This window comes from Helicoverpa armigera, chromosome 21 (genome assembly GCF_030705265.1).
Source record: "Helicoverpa armigera isolate CAAS_96S chromosome 21, ASM3070526v1, whole genome shotgun sequence".
NCBI classification, from domain to species: Eukaryota; Metazoa; Arthropoda; class Insecta; order Lepidoptera; family Noctuidae; genus Helicoverpa; species Helicoverpa armigera.
In genome coordinates this window covers 8905361-8922514 of record NC_087140.1, presented here as the reverse complement: position 1 = coordinate 8922514, position 17154 = coordinate 8905361, and the positions used below count along the sequence as shown (strand labels likewise).

The 17154-nt window shown below is 35.9% G+C and overlaps 1 protein-coding gene across 1 annotated transcript in view; it reads left to right on the top strand.

The window, feature by feature from the left end:
* The window catches only part of LOC110377068 (large neutral amino acids transporter small subunit 2), a 39370-nt gene that overhangs the window by 12288 nt on the left and 9928 nt on the right, over positions 1-17154 (top strand). The window contains exons 2-5 of the mRNA XM_064040102.1: positions 728-974; positions 4969-5112; positions 10190-10292; positions 13111-13236. Of these exons, the coding sequence (XP_063896172.1) occupies positions 728-974; positions 4969-5112; positions 10190-10292; positions 13111-13236 (620 nt within the window). The remainder of the gene's footprint in view (positions 1-727; positions 975-4968; positions 5113-10189; positions 10293-13110; positions 13237-17154) is intronic.

The window sequence follows — 17154 nt, the reverse complement described above, 5'->3', positions numbered from 1 at the left end:
AACAAATCCCATTACGTGGTATTATTCAATCAGCCCAAACTTCCCGTGTCACTGAACCATCGTCTTCACTTCGTGCACTAAGAGTGCACACTGCAAACTTTTAGTCGGCCGTTAGTTTGTTTGGGCTCATAAATCTTATGAAGATAAATGATAGTACGCACATTGCAAAGATCAGGTATTTAACCGGTATAAGACCAACTGAAAACTTTGATTGGAATCATGATTTTCCTTAAAAAAATCCTACCATCGGATCAATTGTTTAGTCTGCAATGTGCGAGAACGATAAAGTACTCAGTTTTATGCCATGGTTTTATGTAATGCATGCCCATAGAAGTTACGATGTCATAAGCTCTACATATTATGGTGTCTTCGTAAATGTACGGTAACGTGAATCAATAGCTTTTATGTCTAAAAATACGATAATGGACAGGTGAGGGTTGTTAAGTGAAAAAAATAAAAAACTAGCTCTATAATAACATGACCTACTTATTACCTAGGGGTAGCGTATGAGTAAAAGTACCCAAGCGTTGAAAATAAATTGTGTATACCTGATAGGAGCCTATAAATATAGGCTTCTTTATCTAGGTGCGAGAAGAATAAGTAGAAACTAAGATTATCTATACGAGTTGCAGCAGATTTCAGATACACTTGGCAGCAATCAAAATAGTAGTAATCGAAAAGTAAAGTGTTGATGTACCAAAATTAACCAAAATTTTATTCTTTACAGGTCACCAAAAATTAAAGAAGAATGCGAGAGCGAAGCCCTAAAATCAGATGCCGAGGGGGACCCGGAAGCCAAAGATGGGGGCGAAGGAGCTTTAGAAGCCAAAATGTCCCTTATGAACGGCATCACAGTTATAGTGGGGTCTATCATCGGCAGTGGTATCTTTGTATCACCTACAGGAGTACTGAAGTATACGGGATCAGTTAACGCTAGTCTGTTAGTGTGGGTAGCTTCTGGAGTTTTTAGTATGGTGAGTAATTTAGTGATCAATAATAATATTTACAAAGAAGCTGTGTACCATTTTGGACATGGGAAATCATTAGATGGAGCTGTCTAATCTCTTGGTGCAGCGGAAGGGATGTCAGACTTTAATGACTAAAACCCTCTTTAGTTTCTTCTGGAGTCCATTGGATACTAGGGCTTGGCTTGATATATTTGTGTTCCATGGGGTTTACCACCAGACTGACCAGTAGACAAACTCTTCAGCTTTATATTAGAAGAGTAACTTCAACAGCAGCTTGTTATTCTAATTCCGACCAAATTGTTATGGAAATTGCTATTTATCGTCAGTATACTCCTGTGATACCCAAAGCCATTTATTTATATTGCTATTTTGTTTTAAAATTCCATCTTCATCGTTATTTTTCTCGTCCACCAACGCTACTGAGCTTTTCTGCTCATTAGAGTATACCCCAAGGGACTTATTAGGACCAACTCATTTTAAAACCAGTATAATAAGCCAATCTAAAAGGTTCCCTATTGCCTGAAGACAAATCTTTTCAATGCTTCGAGGGACTTATTAAAAATTGCCGTTTCATAATATCTCTTGTTTTGTACAATATTTTATTTTAAAACTTGTCTCGTATTTAGGTCTGACGTTTAATCTGTTTTCTTCGGTATTATTATATTTTGAATTCAGCTTTTATATAAAAAGGAAGCTGTGTTTGCTTCATTTGTTTTGCATTTATGCAAACCATCGAACGATGCGATTGAAATGACTTTTTGTAGGTCTTACACGGTTGACTGATTTTTTATCGGGTAGTGCTTGCAGTTAAATTTCTCTCAGAAAGCATTCAAAACTCAGAAATCTTCTAGTATATTCATTAAAAAAAATATAGGATGATTGTAGAATGATTTGCTAGTTTGAACTATGATGTATACTATCAAAAGCTTTCGTTAAATCTAAGCGTCACATCTCGATAACCTTAGTGTGAACTATGACATTAGCGAAAATAATAATAAACAGACCTTGACAATATAACGTTATCGTAGGGATTGGAGCGTTAATATTGTTGATAGCTTTTAATCTTAAAATAACAGGAACTTATTTACCTATACCTAGCTATTTTTGTATGAACTGATTTCATGAATCATTTGATCTGATTCTCTTTCGCTTGAGAATGTCTGCTGCCTATTATAGCAACAAAAACTTCTAAGGTCCTGGTTCCCTTGTATTCCTTTTTCTACATTGACGGTGACTGGTGCAGTTTCTTGGTTCTACATAACGCATTTCGACTAGCAGCCCACTTAAAAAAAGTTAGGAGCTCAAGGAAATTGATTTATTTCATCGATTTTTGTTTCATTTTCTGTAATCCAGACATCTTGCATAAGTAACTGTATTGTTTTTCTGATCACTTTAATACTTCGTCATGCTGTGTATTGTCATGTGTGCCTACTGAGCAATAATGATCAATGACATAAGATTAAATCCTGACCCTCTTATTTTATCAGAGACTCATATTACATAGTCGTTTATATACTTAGTACTATCACCACGTGTGGCATACATACATACATAGTTATATAGAGAATAAATTACTTATATGTATGCATGTATCTATAGCAAATAAAGTGCTATCTACCACATGCCCGGCAGAAACAAGTGATAGTCAGTCTATCAGGGTTTGTCAACCTTTTCATATTCGTTAATTTTGTCAAATTGCTGAAATGCTGTTCATAACACGCAAAGAAAAGTTTAAATATTTAACCTAACTTTATTTTCGACAACTTTGACGATATTTTTTGAACTGATATTATAGGCTAGAATTTAAAAGCCAGGAAAAATATTTAGCGTTATATTTCGCGAGACAACAAATCTAGGCCAATGTATCTTCATATATAACATATGCTGTAATTTTCATTCATGTTAAAATTTTTTTCATGGTGGATATATTTCTCCAAAAAGAACTTGGCGAAATTGTGCCCCCGGTTCACGATCCCTGTTAACAATAATTTATCGATAATATGGCGTCGAAATTAGTTTGTTGAACAATTAGCAGCTATGTAATATATTACAAACATGTTATAATGTCAGTATCGAAGCCCTTATCACTTACAGCATAACTTAATGGTCAACAAATTAAATAATATGTTTTTCTCAATAATGAAGTTCAAGATATAAAAAATACTGAGTACTTTTAATGTAATAAAATAATATCCAACTCTATTCTTCTCCTTCCTGCCGTTTCTTCTCGTCGTTGTACATTCACATATTCACATCCTTCTTATTCAATTCATCTATCAGACACTCCATTTAGAGATGGACCAGTTTGACATACATACTTTTATGTAGTAGAATGTTAGACAACCACTGAACTCCATCTTTTGAAACTAGGAAAAACAATTAGGTACTACTGGGAAGTATAATGTGCTTAAAATAAGGACAATATTTTTAAACATTTTAAAAACAACATTGTGGTTTTAACAGGATATGTGAACCAGAATTCCCATCGGAAGTAACAAAGCCACAAAGTAATAACTTCAAGCAATCACATAGTTACATATGTACCTTGTTATATGTATATCTATCATTTATATCAGATTGCATCAGTAGTCTTTTGCACCCATGTATAATCTAAATATCTTCCTAATGCAATATTGAACCATAGGTTAGTACCTATTCATATTATAGAGAAGTTTTGTCATTTGGTGACGCTCTGGATGGAGGTCTAGATGCAGTGAAAGAAAAGATATTGAAAATAAACAATAGAAAACTAAGGTATTTGTGAATGTCATATGCTACACTCTATCCTGGTGCGGAAATCAGTTTCCTCAGGATGCAGAACAAACACATACAACCTACACACAAGTTACTAAGCTTTATTTTAATCACAAAACTACGGAAGTAGGAATTTCCACAGAATCCCAGTAAATTATCAACAAAATCCTCAAGGTTTCCTCGGAACGAAGGCTTACGTAGGTGTGAACTAATAGGGATTAAGAGGGCACAGATTAATTTGGCTTCCAGACAATTTGGGTTTAGTTTGACTTTACGATAAACATATTTTAAGGGTTGAGATAAAAAAGATATGTTACATTTTTTGGGTAATGATGATATTTAATTTTAATGTCATTGCCTAAAATAGGTTTACGTTTGGTTTAGTCCAAAACTTTCTGGAAGCTTTAAGAATTCCTCTAAAGAATTTGGTATTTAAAACAACTTTTCATCAGAAGGATTATTTTCTTGTAGCTTAGACTGTTAGACCAGTTGCCATTGCTAGTTTGATATAAATAACGGTCATGTGACTTATATTGATATGATTCCATCAAACCAGTTTGCAAAACGACCCGAAATTCAAGATTTTTGTTTGCGTAATATTGTGCAATCTTCACACGTGCCCATTTTTACGGGATTGCAAAGCTACCTATTTCATGAATTTTGGTCCTTAATATCGCATTTAAATAACAACTACAACACTTGCAACTTTGAAGTACTATATTAAATCAATCTGCCAATCAAAAAATAAGCGGATGAAAAATCATGATCGAATTAGAGACATAATATTATATTCCAACAGTCAACCTGTTGAATACGAAATCCCCAGGGAGCAAAAGCACATCCCATTATTATCACACCAAGAACTTAGTAAAATATGGCCTGCGGGATCGTCTGAAAGAGATATCTCGCCCCTCGTATGAAGATAGGCTTCAGCGTTAGACTTCATCCTACACCAACGAAAAAAAATTGTTTCTTTCCTGACTTGTTTCTTTATAAATAACGTGTATGTACTTGTAAATCCATATAAATAAAAATGAATTGTTGTTCGTTAGGCTGATTAAAACTCGAGAACGGTTGGGCCGATTGAGCTGATTTTGGTTTTAAAATGTTTGTCGTAGTCCAGGGTAGGTCTAAACGGTGAGCAAATAAGGAAAAGGCGGTACGATGTTCGCCGGGTCAGCTAGTACCTAATTAATAAAATGGTTGTAACAAATCACCTTATTTTACAAACTCTTCTCTTCCCCAGGTAGGAGCCTACTGCTACGCGGAACTAGGCACCATGATTCGGCTGAGTGGAGCTGATTACGCGTACATCATGGAGACGTTTGGTCCCTTCGCAGCCTTCATCAGGCTTTGGATCGAGTGCATGATTGTGAGGCCTTGTTCACAGGTAAGATGGTATTTCCGCGTATTTACAGAGTGTACATAGCCAAAACGCATCCATAGGAAACTGCTCGCTGATATTTTGTAATGCTGTTTTTTAATTTGTGATTTCAAAGTATACACGAATTTTGCGTACTGCTCGAGTATAATTCGTAGCTTAGACGTGCACATGCATCATTCCAATTTATACACGGTCAAATTTAACTATTCAAAATTAATATTAGGTAAAGCATTAAATAAAAAAGGCTTTTGAATCTGAGTTTGTTGATTAAAAATGGGTGCTAATTAAACAGGCTTCTTTTTAACACGTTCATCGTGGAAGCCCATTTATGCATCTAGTTAATATGACGCAACGAGATCTATAAGTTCTCGTCGTGATCCATCAGGAATAACGCAACGAGATCCAGCAGATCTCGTACGACTCAGTCACTTCAAACCCCAATAGTTTTATGAAATTTGAATAATTTTATATTTTTTTTGTATGTGTAGGTAGGAGATGATCAGACCTTTCAGTAGGTTTTCACCGCCTCAAGTTATGTCGAAAACAATAATGAAAAAATTACAAAATAGAAAAACGAGAACTTTTGGATCTCGTTCTGCACTAGATAGCAAGAAAATGCGAGTACTTTTAGATCTCGTTTTGCAGATATTGCATAGTATCGATAAAAAAATAGTGATGAGAAACAATAAGACCAACAACATTATCGATAAAATTAATCATTTATTATAATACTATAGTGTAAGGCATTAGAAACTAATAAACTGTTCAGTGCAAAAAATGACAATTTTTTTCATTAACATGGAAGAGACATAGTTTTTTCACACTTCACACAGAAACCTTTTACCTGTTTTGTCTTTTATCAGCTTCCTTGCTAGTCATTGTTTTCGTGCCTTTTCATAGCAACTCACACAACGTCTCTTCTTGGTATTCACTATATATTTGTGTTCAGTGGTCACTTCCGGATTATAGCGTAATTGATATGCACACATCGAAAGTTGACACGACACTAATTATTTTCTTGTGAGGATTCGCACGAGATCGCTACGAGATCCTTTAGTTCTCGTTCCGCGCTAGATGCAAAATTTTACTATTTGGTCGCAACGAGACCTATTAGATCTCGTACGTTTTTATTCATAAAAATACTACATCCAATGTACCTAATGTCAACAAAAATATTTGTCTCACTCTATCAGTAAAGAAACATACAGAAATATCATTTGCCGAAATGAGATGGACATAGGATTTCACTTGCGCGATACTAAAACGTCACAAACGAGAACTAAAAGGTCTCGTTCCGCGTTGAACGTGTTAATATCATTATTCGCCCCCAAAAATTTATGTTGCCTTCTAAATTACTAAGTCAGCCACAATTAACGAGCATCTAAATAATACTATCTTAGCCAGTAGTATCTTCTAAGTAAACCACACTAAATACAACTCAGCATGATGGTTATTTTTTAGCATCTAAATTTGTAGCATGCATTCTAACAGTAAACTTCTAAAATACTATTAAATGACACCATAAAATATATTTAATTAGCTTCTAATTTTTTAACTCAGTACGTTTACAATGTAAGCAAGCAACATGCAGCAAGCATCGCTTCTGTCAAGGCTCCGGTGCTGCGGGGCTCCGGCGGTCCCCTGCGAGCTTATCGTCGCAGATGGTTTTCACGCTCACCACCGAAGCTTCGGCTTGCTGACCGGCTCAGCCGGTCAGCCTCAGCCGCGGCGGCGGGCGTTAAAACTACCTGCGCCTCAGCTCGCAGGCCGCCTCGCCCCTCCGCGCCTACGCGGTTTTGAATTGCACTCTAGGGGTAGAGCAGACAAGACTACGTGGAGTCGGTTTTGCAGCGATTCGTTTTCGTCACTAACTTCAATTTTTAATACAATGTTTTTTAATTGAAGGTTATAAATGGCAATATACTAAAAACGAGGCCCAGTTAGTAAATTAGATGACAATGTATAAGTAATGTTGTAAAATTAGAAGCTTAATCATATGTTCAATAATTTTGTGGCTGCACTTATATTTTCCATAAAAAATCAACTTGTTTAAAAAATATACTAACAGAAATTGAATTTACGAGCATGATTAATATTTAAATTAACATTAAATGCTAGGTCGTGTTTTAATCAAAATGGCAGCATGCAACTGCAGATTGAAATCGTAAAGTTTTTCGCGCCTATTCCAGTGTATACACGATTAGTTTGCATGCGGACTAGCACTGTATATTATGGAACAAAGCAAGTTACTTTGGCCACTACAAAATATATGCGAGTATTTGCGTACTGCTACTGTATACATCGGAAGACTTTGTATAAAAAGTGAATTCCAATCTATTCGCGACTAGTTTCACACGCTTGCGTACTAGCCATGTATATACTGTAAATACGCGGTATTTCCTAGCTTTTTTCTGATATATTTAAATTACATATTAGGCTGGCTATTACCTCGGACAAAGGATCAGCATGGCCATCCAACGAGGTAATGCTGCCAGCCTCTTGGGTACGCTCCCAGTTGACAGCGATGAGGATGAATTTTTTGACGCGTTTTATAGTGTTTTTTTTTTGTTTTACTAGGATAGTTTTTTATATGTATTGTAAATATGTAATTATTTAAAAATTGAAAATGAAACTATGTATAAAAAAATTCATCCGCATCTCTGTCAGCGGGGATCGTGCCCAAAAGGCTGGCAGCATTGCCACGCTGAATGGCAACGCATATTCTTTGGCCGATGTACAATAGGCCAGCCACTATTTCCTAGTTTACCTAATAAGTAATTAATTGTTGTAGTGACAAAAAGGCGACACTTTAGGTACCGCTTTCACACCAGTGCATTATAAAGTAATACACAAATAAAAAAATGTTCTTTAGGCGAGGATTTTTTACGCGCAACATTTCGTGCGACAACAAAGAGTTTGAGCCTGTAGTTGTCAATTGTCGCTCGGAAAATTCGCTAATGTGAAAGCGCCATTAGAATATTGACGAAGATTTTCGTTTAGCTTTAACGATATACAAAAAATATGTCTAGAAAATACATCAGGTATTGTATTCAAATCAATAGTAACGTAAAAACTAATAACGTTCTAAAAGTTAATGACCAACAATTATGGTTAACCGAAGTGAGACTAACAGATAATTACAACAAGGTCATCTGTATTGTAAATACTCTATTCAGTTTAACAACATTGTAAATCTTTTGACTACAAAGTTACAAAAAACAAAAGTGAAACCGCTTGTAAGTAAGCATGTATTAGTAGTAGGTAATATCTACTGAATTTTGTGTTACGGTAAATAATTGATTTATCTACTGGACAGCGTAAAAATGGTTTTTTTTTTTGTTTTGGTAGAAAAGTGCTTTGAAATCAGTTTAATTTAATAATCTGTCAATGGATAAACTCCTTGCAATTAGCTAGAAGTTACAGGCCTGAAAAATGAAAATAAAATAGGCTGTCGATTTTATACATAATACATAAACGACAAAATAACGTAACAAACTTACAACATGTATTTTTTGATAGTAAAACAAAAAAACTACTGAATTTTACTTCCACCATATTGAATTTCGTTCCTGACCTTGATAACTACCCTCGAATACCTGACGCAATACAACTAACATAACCTACTTTGTTTCATAATACCTACCATAGACATTTTTATAGTTTTTATAGCTTTGACAGTATCGAAACCTGGCTGGATATTGATTCGATATTTGGATATACGCATATGACGTAATAGAAAAAGCTTAGTAAGTCATTAGCCGTTGGGGAGTGATGACGTGATTCAGAATTCTTATTGCGTAGGAGAGACAAGAATGGAATATAAATTACAGCTTTCAGCTTTACGGAGATAAAATCCGATTAAGGATGCCACGCGCTGACAAGCTTTTTCATGACAATTATTTAAATATTTTTTTATGTTGACTTATGAACTCACTGTTTAATAACGGTTATATTACTTTTTATTTAATGATCAATATAATAACAGTCTTTACTTTTAAAACAACCAGCCCTATACTCATTCTACAGTGTCCTCCCACGCGTTTAGACGTCAAAACAAATATAGCTCAACAGATAATTGAACCTTCTTTGTTTACTGAAGAAATAACACTTTCGTATTGTATAGGAACGCTAGGATAAAACACAATATTGCTACAGTGATTTATTTTACTACTACCTACCAAATCACGATCTGGCGCCCAACGTGGGACTTAAACGTAAATGTTAGAGCTATTTGATTTCTATTGTTACAATACTAGATTGAACTTTATTTGTATCTAGCTTCCGCCCACAGCTTCTCCTGCGTCGGGTTCGGTTATATTGAGTTTCCAAGAGAACTCTTCGAAAATCCGGGATAAAAACTATCCCATGTCCTTTAAGGTCAACTCTATCTCTGTAATTTTTTTTATTAAAATTAGTTTAGTGGTTTAGACGTGAAAGAGCGGAACAGACAGAGTTACTTTCGCATTTATAATATTAATAGGGATTACCCACCAAATCACGATCTGGTACCCAACGTGGGACTTTTATAAATGTTAGCACAATTGGATTTCAATTCTAGCTTGAACTTTATTTGTAAATAAACTGTACTTTATGAGAATACAACACAGTATGGAGATTTGTTTTACGGTATCCCTGACATTTGCAGTTATTGGCGCCCAGCGTGGGACTAGTTTAAATCTGATTTCTATTGGCATTTTATTAGTTTCTTGACGGGCTATACATATAAGCTGATTTACTGTAGTAAGATATTGCTCAGAAGATTTTACTACGTCAGTGCCAACTGTTATTGGTACCTTCTGTAGGTTTTATCCAAATCGTATATTGGTTTGATGTTCTCTTGATACTCGATCGAACTTTACTTTTTCACTAGCAATGCTACATATTATTTTCAATAGAATTCAGACAATTTTATTTGTTTATTGGACTTTGTTGGTCCAGATCAACATTTTGTAACTTACAACAGACGATTTACCGTTATCTTTTTGTCAATGATCAACGAGGATCTTTAAAAGACAACTTAGACAACATTTCCTATGTACCTACATATTATTTCCAGATCATATAACAGCTTCTTTCTTTGCAGGCCATAGTAGCACTAACCTTCAGCGTGTACGTGCTAAAGCCCATCTTCCCTGAGTGTGACCCACCTGAAGACGCCACCAGGCTGCTGGCAGCCTGCTGTATATGTAAGTACCAATTGCCATTCTGCTACCCATCTTCACCCTCTGCGCTTGAATTACCATACCTATCAATTTCATTGGATCCTGAGTATGCTGATCTCGCGGACGTCGCGGGCGATCGCATTTCAGCATACTTAGAATTATCATAATGTTAAGGCATACCACAGCTTGCAAATCCTCCCAGTTTCGGGAGGCCTTTGTCCAGCAGTAAACATTTTTAGGCTTTCACGACGACGAACCGAATCTGATTGCTTCTGACTACCCATAACGACTGCCAAAAATGTTCAAATAATAGCCACACATACATATAATATAATTACATTTAATCCCTGAATAAAACAAAGCAGAAATGCCCTAAGACCTTTAATTTAGTGGTCTATCTCACGTTTAATTAGAGCATTCCTAGCTTCAGGAATGATTAAATTACTAGCACACTTCAAACGAATTCCAGAGGAAATAGGACCGCAAATTCTGGTCCTTTGGCCCACTTTGTGAAACAGCAATCAACTTTGGAAAACGTGTTTCGAATCTCTTACAAATGAACAAGTGAACTGGAACCTTCTGTTTTTGAATCTTTGGATTACGCTTCTTGTATATACCTATACTTCATTCAAAATAACATTTAAAATACAAATTTAAGTAAACCTATTTTACTGTTTGTTCAAACGATTTTGACTTCTATTGCGTTAGTAGTATGATTAATGGCGGCTGCAGTAAATACTTGGTATTGTAACCACTATTTTGCTTTCAATTCCGTTCTTTTGTGTACGGAATAGAAGTCAAAATCGGTTGAACAAACAGTCAAAAAGGTTTACTTAAATTTCTAATGTTATTTTGAATGGAGTATAGTAATAGTGAAAAGAATATCTTTTTATTTATTCTATACTGTCCCACTGCTGGGCAAAGGCCTCCCCCATAGCCTTCCATCCAGTGGCGGCCCTAGCCATTGCGAGGCTACGTGCGGCAGGTCTATGCGAGGCCCTTTGTCCCAAGTGAAAAGCGAGAGTAAGCTGATGTGTGAGGAGAAATGCTCAAGTTAAACAAATTAATAAAATTTAATTTTTACTACAGTTTATATTTAAAGAATCCCAAAATGAACAAATATTAAAATGATCTGATGCTTGCGACTTTTCTTAAGACTAAAATCTTTAATTAAAGCAGAATAATCGAATGAATGAGCAACGTCATTTTCGATCGAAGGAATAGCAAGGGCTGAAAGTCGATCTTGTGTCATCGAATTCCTTAAACATGTTTTAATAATCTTAAGCCTCGAAAAACTGCTTTTTCGATATTATTATTTTATTATTCGAATTCTCAAGACTATTTCGGAAGTGGGATAAATTTCAGTTAAATTATTTTCTAATATATTATTATATTTCAGCACCGAGATAATATTCAGCTCTTCGTATAACTGATTCAGGGCCGTCTCTAGCTCATGTAGCGCCCGGGTGCAATCATAACCGTGCAATCACATCGACTTAAAAGCGGGGCTACCTTCTAGGTTTGGCTAAAAAAGGATAAAAAAAATGAAAGAAGCGGAAAGTAAAGCACACGCGCGAGCGTAGCGAGCGCAAAAATATTTGAGGTTTCTGTCACCAAAGCACCTAAACTTGTATAAGAAACAACAGTGCAAGGTGAAGTCGCGAGCGTAGCGAGCGCGAAAATGTTTGAGTTTTGGGACATAAAAGTACTCTAATCAAGAAGGAAAGGTACTGTCAAGCGATCAGCCGCGAGCGTAGCGAGCGCGAATTTTTTTAAATTGTTTGTTTAAGGAATCTCAAATTAAACTCGGAATTAAGCAAAAATAAAAAATCTGTGACTGGATCGAGAGCCAGTTGTGGGTTGGAGCGCGAGGCCCCCCCAAGCGCGAGGCCCTGTGCGAGGGCACAAATCAAATCAAATCAAATCAAATCAATCAAATCAAAAGTCATTTATTCAAACTTGGCTGCAAAACAGCACTTTTCGAACGTCAAAAAATAAATTTACAAAAGACAGCCCCCAAAACGCCCACCCTTCACCACTTCCTATGTGTTTTTGCTGGGAAGAAGAAGTGGCGCAACAAACTCCCCAGCAACACATGTCTGTCTGTTAGGTTAGAAGAACCTTAAACATTGTTTGATATGTACATTTGTATACAATTTAATTTGTATATTACATTAGAGGACAATACAGTAAAATAATTTATACACCACATGCTAGCTAGCACTCACCCTACATACCTTTACTAACTCAAGCATTGAATATGTTTGATGAACAGAAAATTATAGCCTCCAATTATTTATTCACAGTTCGCACACCCCTAGGGCCGCCACTGCTTCCATCTTTCTCTATCTATCAATGTTTGTGGCCAGTCCGATATCTACGCCTACTTTTTCCTATCCCAATTGGCGTTCGAAAAAACTGTAGTTGGCCTTCATTTAATGAAAAAAAAACTCATTATTTCTCTTTTTCTCGTAATATGTGATGGCATTTCATAAAATTATGCAGAAATATGCAATAATACTATTGTTAGGTATTTCAATAACTACTATGAGTGCCATAAACTTTTAATAGCTTAGCTCCCGCTCCCTGAAGTTAAAGTTTGCGGTGTGAGGGCTTTTAGTCCCATAACTGTGTATCCATAAAGATTCTAAAACTTACACCCAACTTCATTACCAGAACCTACCATTTACAAAGTCAGGGTGCATCTACACGGTGCAAGTAGCTTGCGCATGTTGAGGCACATGCGCAGGTTACATGCAGTCCAGCAACTCGCGCATGTACCAAGCAACCCACCCGCGTGCTCCTCCACCCTCAAGTTCTAAAACCTCTATCTTGTCCCCAGTGCTGCTAACCTTCGTTAACTGCTGGTCGGTCCGTGCTGCAACGAGGGTGCAGGACTGGTTTACTTACGCCAAGCTGTTGGCCCTCTTCATCATCATAGCTGCAGGCATCTACCAGCTTTGCAGAGGTAAGTTATGTAGAAAGAAAGAAAGAAAATAAAATTTACTGACACGTGAAAAGACGCAATACACATGGACAATATAAGAAACTTTACATAAAGGAGAAAAAAATTAAAGGGAAAATATGCTTCTGAACGCTCAGCCTTTTTATTGACGTTAACATTTCAGCGGAGTGAATTTTGATATTACCTAGGTCGGCGTCATGTGTAGTTTGCTTAGGGGTAACGGTACCTGGTGAAACCGGGTTAAATCAATCAAGGGTTTTCAAAAAAAATAATTCGTATCTTTTCAATAAAGATACGAATTATTTTATTATGTTGGGGTCGGCTTCCAGTCTAAACAGATTCAGGTGAAAAACAGTGGTTTACAAGGAGTGATTGCCTATCTGACCTCCTCAACCCGAGTAATGGTACTTATGTACTTCCAATAATATCCAAGAATTGTGACCGCAACCTTCATTTAAGTAAGTCCCAGCCACAGCTCCATTATTGATTTGATTCAAAGAGTAAGCTTAAACGATTGCTCAATGACTGATTAAACACACCGATCAACCTTGAGCATTTTAAACATTTGTGCAAACAAACGTTTCTTTATACCGTCTGAACAAATACTACATCACGTTACTTATAGAGAATGTGTATTTAATTCAATGACCTAAATATCAAAAGAATTGCTTACTTGATTGGATCTAAGGACTAGAAAGAACAAAGCATTAAATTAAAATTCAGTTTTGTCGTACGTAATATTCAGGAATGCCCACGCGTCTTCCTTATTTCTACTATCTACTCAACGACACTCTAATGGCTGTAAAAACCTGATCCAAAAGGGTTTTTAATTAATGCACTTAATATAATGGATTTGGAAAATTGCATGTTGGGTCTAAATAAAGTAACAAAAATACTAAAGATTATGATGGTTGTGTTGAAGAAGATCTGGCCGAAAAGTATGTTAGAAAGGAGTAAGAAAGAAGAAAGCATGTTCCCTGATCTTACACAGAACTAGAAATAAGAGCAGCAGAAACATTTTTATAGAAGTGGCGCTACATGTAAATAAAACACTGGTACTCATCTTTACCTAGTTAGACTGGAAGCCGACCCCAACATAGTTTTGAAAAGACCTGCCAATTGATGATGAAGGGCAGTTTTTACAAATAAAAATTAGACAAGAAAACATAACGAAAAAGCCATATTCTCAGCAAATAATAATGATAAACACTCAGATGAAAGTCTAAACAACAAATATAAAAACAAACCAGTTTCGAACGCTCACGAGACAGAATTTGATTGCGTCTATTATGATTAGTCAATCGTTCACGATAGTTTTAAACTTGACCATGATCTACTTAGTTTATGCAGATATGACGCTTAGAAAACAGCTGTTACATCATTATGTTTTATTGTAATTTTTATATGCAAAAGAAGCCAGAAAGTTTGACAAACAGTCTTGCTGAGACAGGGTTGCCCTGGTAACTTGAAAAGGTCAGACAGGCAATCGCTTCAGGCAAAACGCATCATCATCATCTCAGCCATACATAGGACGTCCACTGCTGAACATAGACCTAACCCTTAGATCTCCACAGATACCTGTTGGAGGCGACCTGCATCCAGCGTCTTCCGGCAACCTTTATACAAAGTATTTATTTATTTGTAAAAGTATTTATTCATTTTAAAACATATATAAAAATAAAATGTAGATCACTCATTGCAAATAGATGTAACTTTATAGGTAACGGTTTGCTTATTTATAGTTTCGGAAACTCCTAACAATCTAAATAAATAATTATTCAACTAAGTTTGAGATGTCTGTGTTCTAATCAACCTGCTTTTTGAGCGTCGTCGGTTAAAAAATGACAGTAATTTCAAAAGTTCAGTACCTACCTTGTTTATCCAGAGGAACAAATTAAAAACAGGACCTTTAAACAATATTTGTTTAGGGCAGGAAAACTGAAAAGGGCGAGCTTAATTCCCGAGAGAGTTGCCATTTTACCCTCCTCTTAAAATAAGAGGGGTCGTTTTTTGTTATCATTGAATCCCATATGCTGCGCGTAGGGTGTGAGCGAATTTTTTATTGGTCAGAATTGATAAGAATTTCTGCATGGGCTTTGAAAAAAAATATCGGGAATAGGTTAATTTATTATACCTTTAATTTATTAATCGATTTTAAAAAGGCATAAAATGGAGATTGCTCTTATAAGCATAAGGGAGTTCCCAATATTTTTTATTCGAAATCAAAACAAAAGAATGCCAGTAAGTATATGAAAAAAATATAGCATTCATTCGATGGCAGAAATCCGGAAATACCTTTTACCAGTTTATAAAGAAACCTATAAGGATAATTTGGTGTTTATTTTGCAAAAAGAACTTGTTATTGACCTTTCAAGAAACTTACGTTATTTTGTTAGGTATATTTTGATGGCCGAGAATCATTTTGACATTGAATCGTTGCTATTGGGAAGTTTTGTCATAAAACCTGATATTCGCTGACAGACAGGTATTTCAATAATTAATTTGTCGTGTGGTAATAGACACCGTTATATTGATTTATATAAGCTTTCAAGGGCAGTTGAAGAAAGCTTTGAAACGTATACAACCTGTTTTGTGGGTATGCAAATCAGACGAGGAAAATGTGGACAAAGGTAACAGAGCAAATTATTATTTATGGTAAAAAAAAATATTGACTGATGAATGCTTGAAGGTAGGTTAAGTAGTCTTCAAATAAATAAAAAATCCGGCCAAGCGCGAGTCGGACTCGCGCCCATAGAGTTTCTTACCTTAGGTATCCTTAAAAAATAATGTTTGTAAGTAGTATGGGAGGCCCCTAAAATATTTATTTTATTCTAGTTGTCTGTATTTGTCTGTCAAAATCTGTGAAAAATTGAACTTTCTAACTATCGTGATTCTTGAGGTACAGAGTACGTTACAGACGGACGATTCTCAGGGTCGGGACTGTTTTTCTTTTTGATAACAGAACCTTAAAAATCTAGAAATCTATCAACAAGACGATAAAAAATCAATAATAACCCCCTTATTTAATAAAAAAAAAATATAATATACAAATAAAATCAATATAGCAAAAACCCGTTCCCAACGAGTTCAAGGCGAAGTAGCTAGATAAAAGAGCGGTTTGATAACGAACCGATCTCAAGCAAATTGCTTCGGTACTCCACCAGACATTGCTCGAAGATTGCTTTGGGAATCTTAATAGAAATATGGAAAGGAACTTAATTGATTTATTCCTTGCCTATTCTGTGAAAAAGGAATGCTGCCTCCATTTAATTTGGTTGGCAAAAAACAATCTCTTTTCAGCGGAATCACTCGCGCACATTGACAAAAAGTAGCTTATCTCAAGGTACTAAGTATATGACTGCCGGGGCTGCGGGATTGTTCGAAAGAGTTACCGTAGCCCTGGTACATAAAGGGCTTAAGAAAGAACATGATGGGTTTTAGTCAGTAAGAGTCTGACACTCCCTCACGCTGCACCCACAGTGGAAGGGGTCATTTGATGATTTCCCATAAAAAAGGTACTATGTTCTTTCTACATACAAATTCGTCGAATCAGCTTAGCTGTTTGCCCGTGAAAGGGGTAACAAATCAACTCACTATACAAAGTCGTCATTTCCCGAGCCTTTTCCCCAACTATGTCGGTCGGCTTCCAGTCTAACCGGATTCAGCAGAGTACCAGCGCTTTACAAGGAGCGACTGCCAATCTGATCTCCTCAACCCAGTTACCCGGGCAGCCCAATACCCTTCTTACTATACCTACAGAACTCACTCTACAAAATAAAATAACAAAATAAAGAGCGTGTTATACCATTGTTCTTTCTCATTTTCATCAAATTAGTTATTCAATTCATATTTCTTATTAAAAGTTAATTACGATAGCAATCTTTTAGCTATGTATGTATTGTGATTGACAGACGAAGGAAG